The 18,766-nt window shown below is 39.0% G+C and overlaps 1 protein-coding gene across 3 annotated transcripts in view; it reads right to left on the reverse strand.

Moving 5' to 3' along the window:
* LOC124804821 (xylosyl- and glucuronyltransferase LARGE2s-like) overlaps positions 1–18,766 on the reverse strand; it is a 170,100-nt gene that overhangs the window by 141,414 nt on the left and 9,920 nt on the right. For all 3 annotated transcript variants that reach the window (XM_047265161.1, XM_047265162.1, XM_047265163.1), the window contains one exon: positions 1,230–1,425. In XM_047265161.1, coding sequence (XP_047121117.1) covers positions 1,230–1,425 — 196 coding nt within the window. The remainder of the gene's footprint in view (positions 1–1,229; positions 1,426–18,766) is intronic.

An 18,766-nucleotide genomic window follows, 5' to 3' on the forward strand; every position in this document is an offset into this window, starting at 1 on the left:
TTTGTGGAGGATTTTGACTTTGTACAATATTACAGGATAATCAATACATGTAGTGGATCATGTTTTTACCATAACTGCATGGCAGAAAACAGTGTACCCCAGTTTCATGTTCATCACACAGTAATAAACACACTTGGTTTTGAGCAATCAGTTATGGGTTACTACAGGGTTTTGTTTTGAGTTACTAGCTGTTTATAGCAAATTTTCATTCATCCAAAGCAATTATATTTAAGAATTTCTCAGAATATTTCTTACAATGATGTTCATGAACTGACAAAGCTTTCTTATGGAGAAACCATAAAATTATAATCTATAATTACAAAGAGAGACCCATAATACTGTCACAACATAACCACAATCAAGTATAAATCCAAGAGCAGAGTCATCAATGAAGTACAACACTAGCACTGAAAGCAAATTTATTACGGACTTCAACATACAGACAGAACAGAACTGCTTTCTGCACAAAGAACGCTGCTATTCATACACGCTAGAACATTCCAGAAAATGTAAAAATTACCTTCGTAAGAAACTTTGGATACCTTCTAGAAATAATAAATACTAAATAACAAATATTGACTAGGAATTGGATATGAACTGGTGACCCACAGCACATCAGCCAGCAAGTCCGACTACTGCTTGCAGTAGTATTGTTCATGTAAAGCTCACTTCCAACTTTCCAATTGAAATATCCTATTCAAATTTTTCATACAAAATTCATTATCTAATTACCAGTAAAACACAAAAAAATTAACTGTGCTAGCACTAATGAATCAAGACACAGATGATTACTATTTTTAACATAAAACTTATTCCATTTAGATATGACAATACAATCCGTCAGCACACACTACACTCAAATCCTATTTATCTCCAACTCTTGAGTTCAATAACCGCTTTTTTCACACTTTTTCTAAAATTCATATTTATAAATGAAGGACACCTGATCTAAAGTATATGCATGCCAAGCTGACAGTTTTTTCCTCCCCCTCCCCCCCCCCCCCCTCCTTACATCAAATTTTTCCAATTATTTCTGAAATTATCAAACTTTATTGAAGACATATAATACCTCTATCAGCTTTTCAGAAAGAACTGTTCACTAATTGTCCTTTATCATTTCAACCAGCAGCTTATTACCTAATGGAACTTCTGTGTCAAATTGTGATTACTAATTATTTCACAAATTCACAGATTTATAATATAAATATTTAGAAGTAAAATATAAGTACCTTGTGGGACACTCCATGTATAGAACAGCGTCTGCAAAATCACCTGTGCAACTGAGTCTGCTATTAAGTGAAAGTGTAGTGGATTTTTACTGTAGAACAATATAGACTTTATTAATGTCACAACCGATCGACTGGAATTGTATCCAGCGCAAACAATGGCAACATGTATGACTTCACATTTTGGCACATCAGCCTCCTGTGAAGGAAGAATACAATGAAAGTTATTATCAATTATTTCAGCAGTTCCCAGATTCATATTACCTTTACTACTATATAAAGACAAGTCACTGTTTAATTTTGTTACCAAAAATCCTGAAAAGAACTTGGTCAATTTATCTCAAATTTTTCCACAATACTCTTACAAACATTCAGATTGATACTAGCTACATATTTTTTAATAAACATAATATAAATGTAGCTTATATGGAGAAAACATTGTTATCAAATATATCTCATAAAGTTCTTGACTGATTTATTTCAAATTTTTACACAATACAAAAATGAATTTTGAACAGGCACAGGTTATACATCAATTTAATATACACATATAAACTGATTTGCCAGAACGTTATGTTCAGGCAGATCCGTACAGCAATAGCAGTGTCACATGGTTAGGAAAGATTGCTAGTTGGACACACATGCAGTGCATGAAGTATCAGTGAGCCTGCTGTACGTGTGCAGAATGGGGAAGGAGCATGCTCTATCTGAGTTTGAAAAACAGCAGATTGTGATGACCCAGAGGCTCGGCACGAGCATTTCAGAAACTGCACAATTTGTTGGGTGTTCGTGAAATCTTGGCCAGGTGTAGTGGGGTTGAGCGGCTGAGCAAACTGGTAAAACAGGACAGGTGACAAACTGTGGTGGAATTAACATCAGTCTTTAATGCTGGGCAAAGTAAAAGTGTATCTGAACACACATTGTGCCGAACACTCTTGACGATGGGGCTCTGCAGCCAACAACACATTACATAGTCTCATGAATCCTGACGCTTTCTTCTTCATCATCATTCTGATGGGAGATCACGAATCTGTAATTTTTCAGATCCTTGACACCCGAACTGCAGAACAGAGACCAGGTGGCAGCAGCTCCATTATGCTCTGGGGAACATTCACATGAGCATCCATGTCTTCAGTGGACCTCTAGCAAAGCTCCACGACAGCCAAGGAATATCGTACACTAGTTGCATACCACGTACATTCCTTCATGACTATCACGTTTCCCAATGGCAGTGGCCTTTTTCAACAAGATAATGCTCCACATCACAAGGCCAGGAGAGGGCTGGAGTGGTTTAAGGAACACAGTGGCGAGCTCCAGTTGATGCACTGGCCTGCCAACTCACCAGGTCTGAACCTGATTGAATACATCTGGGATGTGACTGCGCATGGCATCAGTGCTCATCGCCCCCCTCCTCAGAATTGATGGGAATTAGATGACTTGTGTGTGTAAATGTGGTGCCAACTGCCTCCAGCCCAATCTACCAAGGTCTCAATGCTTAAACACCATGAAGCATTGCTGCTGTTATCTGTGCCAAGGGTGGGCAGACCGGCTATTAAATCTATTAAATGTTCTGGCTGATCAGGTTTGTGTAATGATTAAATGGAAAACACGGTTAGCAAAATTCTCAAAAAGTTCTTTACTGATTTACTTCAAATTTTTACACGATACTCTCATGAATACTCAGATGGACATAGGTTATATACTCTTTAAATATATTCAATATATAAACATATATGCAGTGTTTAAAGAAGAGGCATTGTTACCAAAAATCTAGATAAGTACTTGTTGATTAACTTCAAATTATTACACACTACTCTAACGAACATAGGCTATTTATTTTTTGAATATTTATAATATATAAATGTTATGTAAACGTTTTTGTTGTTGTGGTCTTCAGTCCAGAGACTGGTTTGATGCAGCTCTCCATGCTACTCTACCCTGTGCAAGCCTCTTCATCTCTGAATAATGACTGCAACCTACATCATTCTGAATCTGCTTAGTGTATTGATCTCCTTATCCCCCTCTATGATTTTTACCCTCCATGCGTCCCTCCAGTACTGAATTGGTGATCCCTTGACACCTCAGAATGAGTCCTACCAACTGATACCTTCTTCTAGTCAAGTTGTGCCACAAATTTCTCTTCTCCCCAATTCTATTCAGTACCTCCTCATTAGTTACATGATCTTCTTCAGCATTCTTCTGTAGCACCACACTGCAAAAGCTTCTATTCTCTTCTTGTTTAAACTATTTATCGCCCATATTTCACTTCCATGCATGGCTACACTCCATATAAATACTTTCAGAAAAGACTTCCTGACATTTAAATCTATACTCGATGTTAACAAATTTCTCTTCTTCAGAAATGTTTAGCTTGCCATTGCCACTCTACATTTATCCTCTCCCCTTGAACCATCATCAGATTTTGCTCCCCAAATAGCAAAACTCATCTACTACTTTAAGTGTCTCATTTCCTAATCTAATCCCCTCAGCATCACCCGATTTAATTTGACTACATTCCATTATCCTCGTTTTGCTTTTGTTGATGTTCATCTTATATCCTTCTTTCAAGGCACTGTCCATTCCGTTCAGCTGCTCTTCCAGGTCCTTTGCTGTTTCTGACAGAATTACAATGTCATCGGCAAACCTCAAAGCTTTTATTTCTTCTCCACAGATTTTAATTCCTACTCAAAATTTTTCTCTTGTTTCCTGTACTACTTGCTCAATATTCAGACTGAACAACATCGGGGATAGGCTACACTCCTATCTCACTCCCTTCTCAACCACTGCTTCCCTTTCATGCCTCTCAACTCTTATAACTGCCATCTGGTTTCTGTACAAATTGTAAACAGCCTCTTGCTCCCTGTATTTTACCACTGCCACCTTCAGAATTTCAAAGAGTGTATTCAAGTCAACTTAATCAAAAGCTTTCTCTAAGTCTACAAATGCTAGAAATGTAGATTTGCCTTTCCTTAAGCTATCTTCTACAACAAGTCATAGGGTCAGTATTGCCTCGCTTGTTACAACGTTTCTACGGAATCCAAACTGATCTTCCCCGAGGTCAGCTTCTACAAGTTTTTCCATTCATCTGTAAAGAATTGGTGTTAGTATTTTGCAACTGTGAATTATTAAACCGACAGTTTGGTAATTTTCACACTTGTCAACACCTGCTTTCTTTGAGTTTGGAATTATTATATTCTTCTTGAAGCCTGAGTGTATTTCACCTGTCTCATACAACTTGCTCACCAAGTGGAACTGTTTTGTCATGGCTGGTTCTCCCAAGGATGACAGTAGTTCTAATGGAATGTTGTCTACTCCCAGAGCCTTGTTTCAACTGAAGTATTTCTGTGCTCTGTCTTGTTCTTCACACAGTATTGTATTTCCCACTTACCTTCATCTACATCCTCTTCCATTTCCTTAATATTGCCCTCAAGTGCATTGTCCTTGTATAGACCCTCTACATACCCCTTTCACCTTTCTGCTTTCCCTTCTTTGCTTAGGACTGGTTTCCATCTGAGCTCTTGATATGCATGCAGGTGGTTCTCTTTTCTCCAAAAGTCTCTTTAATTTTCTTGTAGGCAGTATCTTTCTTACCCTTAGTGACATATGCTTCTACATCCTTAGATTTGCCCTATAGCTATCCCTGCGCAGCTATTTTGCACTTCCTGTTGATCTCTTTTTTGAGACATTTGTATTCCTTTTCGCCTGCTTCATTTACTGCATTTTTATATTTCCTCCTTTCATCAATTCAAGGCAATATCTCTTCTGTTACCCAAAGATTTCTACTAGCCTTCATCTTTTTACCTACCTAATCCTCTGCTGCCTTCACTATTTCATCTCCAAAGCTACACATTCTTCTTCCACTGTATTTCTTTCCTCTGTTCTGGTCAATCGTTTTCTAATGCTCTCTCTGGAACTCTCTACAACCTCTGGTTCTTTCAGTTTATCCAAGTCCCATCTCCTTAAATTCCTACCTTTTTGCAGTTTCCTCAGTTTTAATCTACAGTTCATAACCAATAAATGGTGGTCAGAGTCCACGTCTGCTCGTAATACATGAAGGGAAACATTACAAAAAATCCTGAAAGTGATTGATTTACTTCAACTTTTTACATAATACTACTATAATCAGATGTTTTTGAGTAGGATCCGCCTTTCGCAAAACACTATTTTGTTTTTGTGGCTCGGAGTACTATGGGACTTAACATCTGTGGTCATCAGTCCCCTAGAACTTAGAACTACTTAAACCTAACTAACCTAAGGACATCACACACATCCATGCCCGAGGCAGGATTCGAACCTGCGACCGTAGCAGTCGCGCGGTTTCGGACTGAGAGCCTAGAACCGCGAGACCACCGTTTGTTTTTGTCCCAGACATGTTTCACTGCAGTTGCATCATCATCAGTGGTTCTTACCACATGGTGCGGTTTTCCTGCTGTATTACATTTCTACTGTGTTTGTTTATCTTTACAGTTTGTCACCTGCGAGGTTTCTTTTTTCATCATCTTCTTCATTGCCAAGTTCGGTGTTTTGAATTGTCACTGTCACTGTCTATCAGCTGTGATAACAAGATTATATGAACGCCTTCCTTTAACCTATTGTTAGAGAAAAGAAACAGGACAAATGTTGATATGAGGTTTAGTAACTGAGGTGACAACTGTGTTTCATCCTTTCCAGGAAAGCGACTTGTCACACCATCTGGTTAATCAACTTTGGAATATACAACTTGGAAATCTTCAGCATACAGTTTTCCTATACAAACATCCACAAAGGCATATGTGTGCCCTCTGACAACCCTGACTACCAGTTTAGATCATTTTGAAATTCAGAAGTTGTTGTAAAACAACACTGTTGACTGCAAAACACAGAAAATAAATGCATCACAATGTGAAAAAGCAGACAAAAAATTATTCAGTTGAGTAAGCCATCAGTTGTAAATCCTTGAACCTGTGACTTCAGAAAAAGTTATGACACAACATTCTACAATTATATACAACCATGTAATGGAGCAACACTCATACGTTGCCTCTTCGGCTGGTGCTCATTCTCCTGGAATCCTTACAAATCAAACTAGAAGTTTTAAGTAAAGCTCCACAGATTCTAGTACCCATGCTCTTGACAGATTGCCTTGGCAGTGAACCTTGCAGTGTAGCAAGGTGATTCTGCAGAATGACATGTTCAACTTCTAACCACTTAGGCTGACAAAAGGTGTTTGTGGAAACCAAAAACGTGGTTTAGGTAGTTCGGGCATGTATCATTGTGCATGCTCTAGTTTGCTGTATGTGCAGATTGATGCAAAAGAAGCCATCTCAATATACCAATAAGGCACGACAGCAAATGTGTATCTCCACGTCATGTGGAGGCCCACAGCATCACAGCTTGGCAGTGTGTTGGAAGTCATGCAGGAAATAGATGCTGGCGATAATGTAAGTGCAAGAATGCATGAAAAATAAATGAGAACTGTCATTTGTCACTCCTGGGATCTCTCAAGTGTCAAAGAAGTACATTAATACATGTTATGATCTACTGTGAGTTACCAATTGATGATAGCTCTATATCACCCGTGATTGTAAAAGGGATTGTACATAGGGGACATTGTGATTACAATGCAGAAGAGTTGTCGCAAAACTGTGTCATCTCAAATAGAACGGAGCTCTTTTTCCACCACCTGCGCCAATGTAAAAGGTGAAGAAGTCACATGGTGTGGTCTAGTGGTACTGCATAGCAGGTCCATTGCAGCAATAACTTTAAGAATGGTGACAGCAAAAGAGATTTGAAAGGTAAAAATTGGCACATTTAACTATTGCATGACAGCTCGTCGATGGAATGGGACACATCGTAACCCAAAACCATCCCCCCCCCCCCCCCCACAACACTCCAACCTCTACACATTTTTGGCAGTTGTATCCTACTCAGTGGGTCTTCCTGCAGCCAGAAAAACCAATACCTGAGGTCACATTGAAAGAACCAATAAAACTTCATTCTATCAAACTCTTTCAGAAAATCTACACTGAAATTCCCACAAACAATAATTTGCTTCCCTCTGTCGGACAAATGGCACAACAAAGAACCCATGTTTTTCAGAAATAGCTGAAAATTTCCAAATGGCAACCTGTATCAGCTCTAATTATAAAATTACCATTATTTAGTTTAAGCTCAGAGGCACATTGTTCTACATAAAATTTTTTGTTCATTAATGTTACACACTATGATAAATTTTAAGATGTATGGCAACTTCTACTCTCTCCATCGTGTTTCTACTTACATGTGCTGAAAGCTTATATCCACCTACATTACCTTTTCCACATCTGTGATGATATGATGTTCAGAGAGGCATATAACATCTATTCCATCCTCAGTTTTTACATCTTCTAAACAAACAAGCTCCTCATGTATACTTACTTTTTTTACTTTACATGTGGCAAGGGCCTTATCGAGCATACACCTGCTCAATGAGCCTCTTCCATTTCTGCCTGTCCAATGCGCTGTTTGTCCAGTTGCTGTTGCTGTTCATCCTAGTTGTGTCCTCACAGATGTTATCCCGCAATCTGATTCTGAGTCTCCCTCTTCCTCTCGTTCCATCTATTGTTCTGCTGAATGCCATTCTAGGTAGTCTTTTCTCTGTCATTCTTGCTATATGGCCTGCCCAATTCAACCTTCTCCTCTTGAGTGGGAATCTATTTCTATATCTGTTCTGTTGTTATTACTAAAAAGACTTCCTAGGTACTTGAACCGGTCAACAGTCTTGAAACTGAATCCATCTACAGTCAGAGGTGCATCTTTTCTCATTTTCTTACTTATGGGCAGGTAGTCTGTCTTTTCTTCATTAACATGTAATCCTGTTTTCTCAGCAATTTTGTAGTAGTTTTGCATCATTCTGATCAATTCTCTTTTGGAACTACTTATTAGTGTTACATCATTTGCATAGGCAAGTCTTGTAATGTTCACATACTGTAGCTGGATCCCTTGTGGACTGGTTTTAGAAAATTCTCTATCGACCTTCACTAGGACAAGGTTAATAAAATAGGTGAAATGGCATCCCCTCGTCTCAGTCCAGTGTCCACCTTAAAATCGTCAGTTTCTCCTACCAGTGTCTTTATGTGATATTAAGTTTCATCTATACACATTTTAATTAATCTGATTAATTTTGATGGTATTTTAAATTAATTCATTATATTTAGGAGTGTCTGTCGGTGTATGCTATCATAGGCCTTTTTAAAAACTATGAATAATATGTGGACATCTACATTGAATTCCCACGCCTTCTCAGTTACTTGTCTTAGGGTGAACAAGTGATCTAATGTGGATCTGTTTCTGCAGAAACCGCATTGGTAGTCCCCAAACAGTTCTTCTGTTATTGGTACCAGCCTGTTTAATAGGCAGCTCGATAAGATTTTGTAGGTGACATTCAGTAAGGCAATTCCTCTGTAGTTATCACAAACAAGTGTATCATGCTTCTTAAATATGGGCCACACAATTGCAGTTTTCCCATCTGCAAGAATGGTTTCTGTCTCCCAAATTGTTTCTATTAACGCCTGTATTTCTAATTCCAGTTGTGGGCCTCCATTCTTTAATAACTCAGCGTGTATTTTGTCCTCGCCACAAGCCTTGTCATTCTTTAATTTCTTTATTGCTTGCTGTATTTCATTCACTGATGGGGTAGTAACTGTATCAGCTGTATCAATTGTATCAGGTTCTTCCAATTTAAAGTAAGAGAGTGGGGCATTGCAGTTGAGAAGTTGTGAAAAGTATGTCTTCCACCTTTTTTGTAAGTCAATATTTTTTGTTGGTCAATATTTTCCCATACTGATCCTTTATAAGCTGTTCCCTTTCATTGAATTTACCAAAGGATTTTTTTTTTTATATATATTTTGATACATCTGCCTTTTCCTGTGATGTTGGAAATCATCCTCTGCTTCTCTGATCATATTGTTATAGTATCCCCTTTTCTCTTGTCTTAGGGTTCTTTGCACTTCTTAGCAGAGTTTATAGCATCTTTCCTTCAATGTCATATTGTCCCTTTCTTTAATCCATGCATTTCTCCTTTCGAGCACTTTTTCATGACACTTTGTGTTAAACCAAATTTTATTAGGCCGTTTTCTTTCACCTACGATTTTGGAAGCTGCTTCTTGAATACAGCCCTTCAGCTGTCTCCATCTGCTTTCGACATCCTGTGGTTCTGCATTGGTCAGTCTCGGTTTTGTTAGATTGCTTTTAATATCTATTGTAAAATTTTCTTTTATATCTACTTTCACCAGGTTTCCTATGTTTTATTTTGTAATTTCTTCTCTATTTCTATATTTCATCTATACTATCACTCATTAATTTCAATACACCCAATAAATGACATCTAGTTCTCTGTAGATAAGGTCTAATATCATGGGTACGGTTGAAGAAGCAAAGGAATAGTACAACAGTTGCACGCATGTCATGATTTTTGTTTGTGATCATCAAGATACAATAGTACAAAAGAAACAATGTTGTGTACATAAATGTTATGTACCTATCTGATATGTTAGTTTACCTATTTGCCGACAGATGCCGCACTTGGTGCACCTGTGTTGTTCCCTGTAGTGATGTGATGGCCGCAGCAAACGGCAAGCATTGCTACAATACATAACATGTTGTTCCTGCACGTCAGTTCCTTTGTGGCACTGACATGTGCACATCGCTAGTATGGCTCCACGAGTGGAGATATCTATAGATAATACGCTGCAATTGTAGCACTTAGCCAAGCAGGTTTATCTATTCGCAAAATTGCGATACAGTGTAGTGTGTCTATAGGGGGAGTGCAATACACCTTTCATCGCCAGAAGACAACAGGTAGCAATAAGGACATGCCACGACCAGGCTGACCTCATAAAACAACTAAAAGTGATGATAGATATATCAGAATTACCAGTAAGAGAAATAGATTTAAAACAGCGCCCCAAATTCGTGCAGAATTGATAGAAATGCACACGACAACAATATCTGTTGCAACAGTAAAAAGGTGACCGACTGAAGCCGGCTTGAAAGGATGGGTCACAGCAACAAAACCCCTTCTGAGGCCCTTAAATAAACAGAAGAGACTTGAATGGGCTAGAAAACATCATAATTGGATATCAGAAGATTTTATTCACAGATAAATCGAAGTTTGAGATTTTTGGATCCAGAAGGAGAATATTTGTTCACCAACTTGTAGGGGAAAGGGTAGCTCAGCAGTAAGTTCTACCTAAGTTAAACACAGCGGAGGTTCTATTATGTTTTGGGGATGTTTTCCAAGATAGAGTCGGCGACACTGTGAAAATAGAAGGATATATGGAGCAGAAGCAGTACCATCGTATACTTCAGTATCGTGCAATACGAAGTGGGTTGTGCTTAATAGGGAAAGGGTTCACATTACAACAGGCTAATGACCTAAAACATCGGCCAGCATACTGTACGAACTACACTGCATCAAAGGAAAAAAAAAAGTACTAAATGATATGGTATGGCCGTCCCAAAGCCCCGATTGTAATCCCATTGAAATGGTCTGGCATGAAGTGGACAGAATTATCAGAGAAGTTAATACATCCAGCAAGGAACATCTCTGGAATATTGTTAAGGATGTGTGGAATCATACAGATTCATGATACCTACAAAAACTTATTGACCGCAGGCCTTGAGTTTATGAGGCAGTCATTAAATCCAGAGGAGGATACTTTGATGAAAGTAAAATATAATGAATGTGATTGTGTTACATATGTGGAACCATGGACCTTGCCGTTGGTGGGGAGGCTTGCGTGCCTCAGCGATACAGATGGCCGTACCATAGGTGCAACCACAACGGAGGGGTATCTGTTGAGAGGCCAGACAAACATGTGGTTCCTGAAGAGGGGCAGCAGCCTTTTCAGTAGTTGCAGGGGCAACAGTCTGGATGATTGACTGACCTGGCCTTGTAACGTTAGCCAAAACGGCCTTGCTGTGCTGGTACTGAGAACGGCTGAAAGCAAGGGGAAACTACAGCAGTAATTTTTCCCGAGGACATGCAGCTTTACTGTATGAGGGTTTATACAAGGGCGATGTACTTGAGGACAATATTATGGAAATGGAAGAGGATGTAGATGAAGATGAAATGGGAGATACGATACTGCGTGTTTGACAGCGCACTGAAAGGACCAAGTCGAAACACGGCCCCGGGAGTAGACAACATTCCATTAGAACTACTGACGGCCTTGGGAGAGCCAGTCCTGACAAAACTCTACCATCTGGTGAGCAAGATGTATGAGACAGGCGAAATACCCACAGACTTCAAGAAGAATATAATAATTCCAATACCAAAGAAAGCAGGTGTTGACAGATGTGAAAATTACCGAACTATCAGTTTAATAAGTCACAGCTGCAAAATACTAACGCGAATTCTTTACAGACGAATGGAAAAACTGGTAGAAGCGGACCTCGGGGAAGATCAGTTTGGATTCCATAGAAATGTTGGAACACGTGAGGCAATACTAACCTTACGACTTATCTTAGAAGAAAGATTAAGAAAAGGCAAACCTACGTTTCTAGCATTTGTAGACTTAGAGAAAGCTTTTGACAATGTTGACTGGAATACTCTCTTTCAAATTCTAAAGGTGGCAGGGGTAAAATACAGGGAGCGAAAGGCTATTTACAATTTGTACAGAAACCAGATGGCAGTTATAAGAGTCCAGGGACATGAAAGGGAAGCAGTGGTTGGGAAGGGAGTAAGACAGGGTTGCAGCCTCTCCCCGATGTTATTCAATCTGTGTATTGAGCAAGCTGTGAAGGAAACAAAAGAAAAATTCGGAGTAGGTATTAAAATTCATGGAGAAGAAGTAAAAACTCTGAGGTTCGCCGATGACATTATAATTCTGTCAGAGACAGCAAAGGACTTGGAAGAGCAGTTGTACGGAACGGACAGTGTCTTGAAAGGAGGATATAAGATGAACATCAACAAAAGCAAAACGAGGATAATGGAATGTAGTCAAATTAAATCGGGTGATGCTGAGGGAATTAGATTAGGAAATGAGACACTTAAAGTAGTAAAGGCGTTTTGCTATTTAGGGAGTAAAATAACTGATGCTGGTCGTAGTAGAGAGGATATAAAATGTAGACTGGCAATGGCAAGGAAATCGTTTCTGAAGAAGAGAAATTTGTTAACATCGAGTATAGATTTAAGTGTCAGGAAGTCGTTTCTGAAAGTATTTGTATGGAGTGTAGCCATGTATGGAAGTGAAACATGGACGATAACTAGTATGGACAAGAAGAGAATAGAAGCTTTTGAAATGTGGTGCTAAGAAGAATGCTGAAGATAAGGTGGGTAGATCACGTAACTAATGAGGAGGTATTGAATAGGATTGGGGAGAAGAGAAGTTTGTGGCACAACTTGACTAGAAGAAGGGATCGGTTGGTAGGACATGTTTTGAGGCATCAAGGGATCACAAATTTAGCACTGGAGGGCAGCGTGGAGGGTAAAAATCGTAGAGAGAGACCAAGAGATGAATACACTAAGCAGATTCAGAAGGATGTAGGTTGCAGTAGGTACTGGGAGATGAAGAAGCTTGCACAGGATAGAGTAGCATGGAGAGCTGCATCAAACCAGTCTCAGGACTGAAGACCACAACAACAACACCAACAACAACATGTGGAAGTTAATATAATAATATTTTGTGAGAAATAACATTTGATTTGTGTTGCAAATTCGAAATATCAGGGCGTATTGAAATTAATGAGTGGTAGTGTATATTTTTTTAATCCCCTGATATTCTGATGCGATATACTAACATTATTTTTCACTTTACATTTATGAGAATATTGTGATACTTTGACATCTCTAGCATGTGCCTGTCTGAGCTTCTCATTAAGCATAATTTCATTCAGTGTTGAATCATTGGACACTGATCTTAGCCTCAAAAAGAGGTACTCCCATGAGTTTGAGTCCCCCCTCCCCCCCCCCCCCCCCATGCTTAAAGATTTTGCTATCATCCCAGCCAATTAACTCTTCCCTTTCCTACTGAGAACTAGGCCATGCCTTGTGAAGTCCCATCTACCAATAGTATTGATAGGAACCAAACCCATGCCTGACAAAGTAGAGAGAATTAGGGCCAATCACACTGTGTGAAAGAAGGAACCAAGCCAACACTTGTAAGATTCATTGCAGGTGCTATTTTTATCAGATCACACTCATTATTGTAGCCCTAATCCCTAATGATAGTGTTTCCTGCTTCACCCACTATCACAACATGAATCCGTTTTCAAAAACCCTTACACAATGATCCTAAATCATGTATCTCATGGCTAAGACGTGCACTGGGCTTGAAAAAACTTGTGACCTGGTACCTGTCTAATAATTTTTTCTGGCAAGATCTGGCCCACATCTCTTCCACAGTGGGCTTTCTACTTTTTTCTGAAACAGCTGGTTCGCTGGTGAAAGTCTGTTGAGTATTAACTACACTTACATCTACTTGAGACTCTTCCTTAGTTAACTGAAGTAGCAAGGCAAATCTGCTGTTTGTGCAAATGATGAAATTGCCAGAAACTGTTCTCTGTCTGAGGCCCCGTTCTTTGCTACTATTTCCAGTTCAGCCTTAAAGCCTCTAATCTTCCCTTCCTGTTCAGCAATTTTTCTACTCCTTGAACATACTTTGTAGTGCCACAGAAGAGACCCGTTTACGTCCCCAATTCCCATGCCACTACATTCCCCCAATGTAACCATCTGTCGCAACAGCTGCATAGAATCCAGTAACTAACTTTCCTACGGCAGCTCAAATGCTTCTCATTCTGTTTACAATCTTTTTATAAAATGTATCTCGACAATAACATTAATATCCTATTAACTACAATTCACAAGAGTTGCTAAAGTTACGTGGAACACTAATATATGAGGTCTGTTCGAAAAATTCTGGAACATTCATAATTTCATGCAAATGGTTTGTCGGAGTGAAATGCTGTTGGCATCCCTGCACATGACAGTGATTAATATGTGACTGCCAGAAGTGTCATCATAGTATGTCTCTTATTTATGTTCCGTACCGTATTGAGTAGAATATTGTGCCACACAGTTTGCAAATTTTGAAATGGCAGAGTAAGAGGAGAAGCATGTCTACATTAAATTTTGCACGAAACTCAAAAAAACCTTTACAGAGACACACCAAATGATGCAGAAAGCCTACGATGATGAGTGCTAAAGCCATACTCGGTGTTATGGATGGTTCACACGATTTAAAAATAGCCAGATGGAAGTTAAAGACGATCCTCATTCTGAACGCCCTTCGACGTCTACCAATGACATTATGACAGGAAGGTCACAATAACGCACCCGCACATTCATCCCTGTAATTGTGTAACTACTGCACAAAAAATGAAATCGCTGAGTTGCCTAATGCTCCATACTCTGCAGACATCTATATCTAAATCTACTTTGATGCTCTGTAAATCACAATTCAGTGCCTGGCAGAGGGTTCATCGAACCACCTTCACAATTCTGTATTATTCCAATTGTGTATAGCGCGCAGAAAGAACAAACACCTCTATCTTTGCGTGCAAGCTTTGATTTCCCTTATGTTATTATCATGATCATTTTTCCCTATGTAGGTTGGCATCAATAAAACATTTTCACATTCAGAGGAGAAAGTTGCTAATCGAAATTTTCTGCGAAGATTCTGCCACAACGAAAAACACCTTTATTTTAATGGTGTCCATCCCAAATCCTGTACAACATCCGTGCCACTCTCTCCTCTATTTCACAATAATATAAAATGTGCTGCTCTTCTTTGGACTTTATCGATGTACTCCGTTAGTCCTATCTGGTAAGGATAGCAGTACTCCAAAAGAGGACAGACAAGCGTAGCGTGGTTTGCCTTCCCCTAAACGTTACCTATGTGTTCTTCCAATTTAAATTGTTTGTAACTGCAATTCCTAGGTATTTAGTTGAATTTATGGTGTTTGGATTAGACTGATTTGTTGTGTAACTGATGTTTGGCGGATCCTTTTAGCACTCATGTGGATGACCTCACACTTTTCATTATTTATGATCAATTGCCAGTTTTTGCACCTTTTAAATATCTTTTTTGGCCCCTGTGGACTTTTTTGTTTCCAAAGTTGAAAACACCATTGAAAGGATGAAGATTAGCAATGATAGATGAACAGAACTCACATGTGTATACTATTAGTATAGTAATGTAGTACACTTAAAATAACGTTACAAATCACAACTTGTATACCTAAGATCGTGTATAAGCATGTGAACTGTACATGTTTTGATTAAGAAATAAAAGATAGAAGTTGAAACCTTTAATCCCATGACTATGGCACTACTAAATATATGTGTAACAAAAACAACCTAAATTCTTCACTTAATGCTTACCTAAACATTTGAATAAAACCTATGTACACAGAAACTGACCCTTCAGATTTTTTTTTCTTTTGATAAATACATTGAAGTGAGTGAAACCTTCAAAATAAAACAAAATAGGCTCTAATTAATGTCCTTGCAGTGTAATAATAATTTAATTGACAGTTATTACAGAATTAACTACTCAATATCCAAGCATGTGTGCAATCTGCACCAGGGCTGTCAACAAATGCCTAAGCGTTGATCATTTACAACACATGTGAGTTAGTAATCCCTACCAACAACCTTTTACACAAATTCCAACAACAGAAATTCTACAGAACAGAAGGAGTCATCAAGGAGAAACTTTTTCAGTTTATTTTCATATTTTACTTTGCTGTCTGACATTTTGTATCACTGGGTAAATGACCAAAGTTTTGGTTGCAGCATTATGCACCCTTTTTTGTGCTAAGGATATCCTTAATGTGGTGTAATGAATGTCATTTTTTCTCCAGGTTTTGTTACGTTTGTGCTTGGTTTCACCTGCATACAGGTACATCACATATAATGCACACACCTAGTTACCCATCTCCACCTACCTACCTACCTACCTCCCTCCCTTCCTCCCTCCCTATCTCTCTCTCTCTCCCCCCCCCCTCCTCCTCACCCCTTCTCTGTACATTTCCTCTTGACCCGTCTCTCCTTATCCAACCCCCTACGCTCTCCATCTCTTCCTATATCCATCTCAACCTTATCCCAAGCATGCCCATCCACACATGTAGCCTAACAAAAGAGTTCAATAAAATGGACTGGTACTACTCTCACAACATGCCTCTTGTGAAGCACAGTTTACATAAGCACTTAGAAACCCTTTTCGTCCCATGATGTGTATGCTGCCATGCAAAGCAGACTAACACTACTCCAACACAGCACACCTGTTGTGCCCAGCACCTACACATCGGGGGCTGGAAAATTATTTCTTGCCCCTAAGGTGTAGGTTGTTCCGCAAAACAGGTTGATATCATTCCCACACAACACACTTGTCATGCAGGGCAGCCCATACAGCAGGGGCTTAAAAAACATGCACGTCTGTATCACTGTAAATATTAGAGCTTGAGCATTACAAATCACCCACCGATGCTTGTCAGATCTGGCTCACTTTGGCCCACTTTCACAACACACACACACACACACACACACACACACACACACACACACACACACAGAGAGAGAGAGAGAGAGAGAGAGAGAGAGAGAGCAGATATTTGCAATTTCGTTTTTGGAATGAGTGGATGGAGGGATGGAGTCAGCCCAAACAAATACAACTCACCACATTTCATGCAATGCCCTGTTCCATGGGAAAGCGTCTGTTTGGTTTCCATTACAAACAAAATGATTTTTAAAAGTTGAATTTTACATGCACACTCAATAGCGCAGACCCAAATAAGGCTAGTGCAGTATTTGTTTTATAAAAATATATTAACAGGGGAAGTAGAACTGGAAGAATAATCTGTACTTCAGCGGTGAGGGAGTAGCACTCTCACAAGGTGGTAGCAGGCATCACAGGCCAAGGTGGTACTGTCACTGCTGGAGAACTGGTTATCCTATCAAATGGTCATGTAAAATTACAATTTAAAAATAATTTTGTTTGTAATGGGAAACAAACTGACACCTTCCGTTAACACTAAGTGTCACATGAAACATGTGTTGATTAGTATTTGTTTGGTGTGTCTCCAACTGCACACCCTAACAACGAAATTGCAAATATCTGCCAAAACAGCAGAGAAAATACACTTGATGCCTCTTAGGAGAGACACCCTGTATATATAATCATTGTTCCTTTTGAACCGTGGTGAATTATTTACAACAAAGCTCAAGAGGGGATAAAGACACTGTGAAGCAGTAGTCAAAATGCATAACTACTTAAACAGGTGTCAACAGGATGACCGTGGGTGAGTACCACATATTTTTCTTCGAGCATGTTTTCGAGTAATAAATGCTCTCTTAGAGGTACGCCAAAACATTATTTAATATGTTATTCTACTCAGAGCTACTGCACACAGATATATGCACTGTTCTGTATGCTAAACGATGACTCGTCAAAAAACAACGTGGTGTCACTCCTGTGTTACTGTATTGACTGTAGCCATTCCAGACATTAACAGGAAAACATTAGAAGTAAATGTACTGAACTGTCATTGTCCCATAAGGAGATGGGTATAATATTGTGCCGTGCGCTCAGTGATTATTGCTCTAGACAGGTGGTTATTACTGCTGATTAGAATTTCCCCTTTCAACTGGACAACCATAATAGTAGTTTCAGCATGACCTACCCCTATTTGGGATCAGTCCCATATTTGAAATCACTGTTGTTGGTCACATATAGTCAGTAACTAGTTCTGATCCTAGTTATATGGCACACACAAGTCAGCAGCTGAAGCATGTAGTAATTGGCCATGACGACATTCTAACACCATTCGGCAGCAGGATTCCTTTAATGTTTATAAGTTATCAATGTTGAGTTCTATTTGGGTCATATGTGGGGCAACACATTTTAAAGACCCACATGGACAACACACAGAATATACTTCTTTATTCTAGCAAGACATTGGAACTACAAAACATTTTGGAGGGCAAATCTCCCTACATGCTGATGCATACCACACTTTTATATATGTTCTATCTTAAAAGTACCAGTAACAAATACAGAACACGATATTAACTATTCCTTTTGCGTGCATACATTCTATGACTACCTTCGTATCGCTCCTCTGAAACTTATTATGAACCACAAACTCTTCTGACAATTTTTGGGCCTGGGCACTGTATTCCTGAAAGCATAACACAACTACAATGTTGGGCATTGCTAATGAGTAACTGTATCAGAGGCATTAATTTTAGGCTGATGTCCTGCCACACCAATCTAAATGGCTTCTAGTTGCGCCCAATGGCAATTTTGACACCAGAACAAATGTCTGTTGTCAGCAAGAATATATTTATTTTATTTTTAGTTACTGATTCATTAACCTTGCCAAGATTAGGACCGCCAAGCCTTCTCTTACATCTAACCAGACATACTACAAATTTTACATTATATTCATAATGATACATACAATATAAAAATAATTACATTTGATATAGGACACAACACTTGTAAGAAATAACCTCTTGGAGCTCTAAGGGATCTTACATGAAATGCTGAATGCATTGCAGATGCAACAGCAGATCAAAC

This window comes from Schistocerca piceifrons, chromosome 7 (assembly GCF_021461385.2).
Source record: "Schistocerca piceifrons isolate TAMUIC-IGC-003096 chromosome 7, iqSchPice1.1, whole genome shotgun sequence".
Classification (NCBI taxonomy): Eukaryota; Metazoa; Arthropoda; class Insecta; order Orthoptera; family Acrididae; genus Schistocerca; species Schistocerca piceifrons.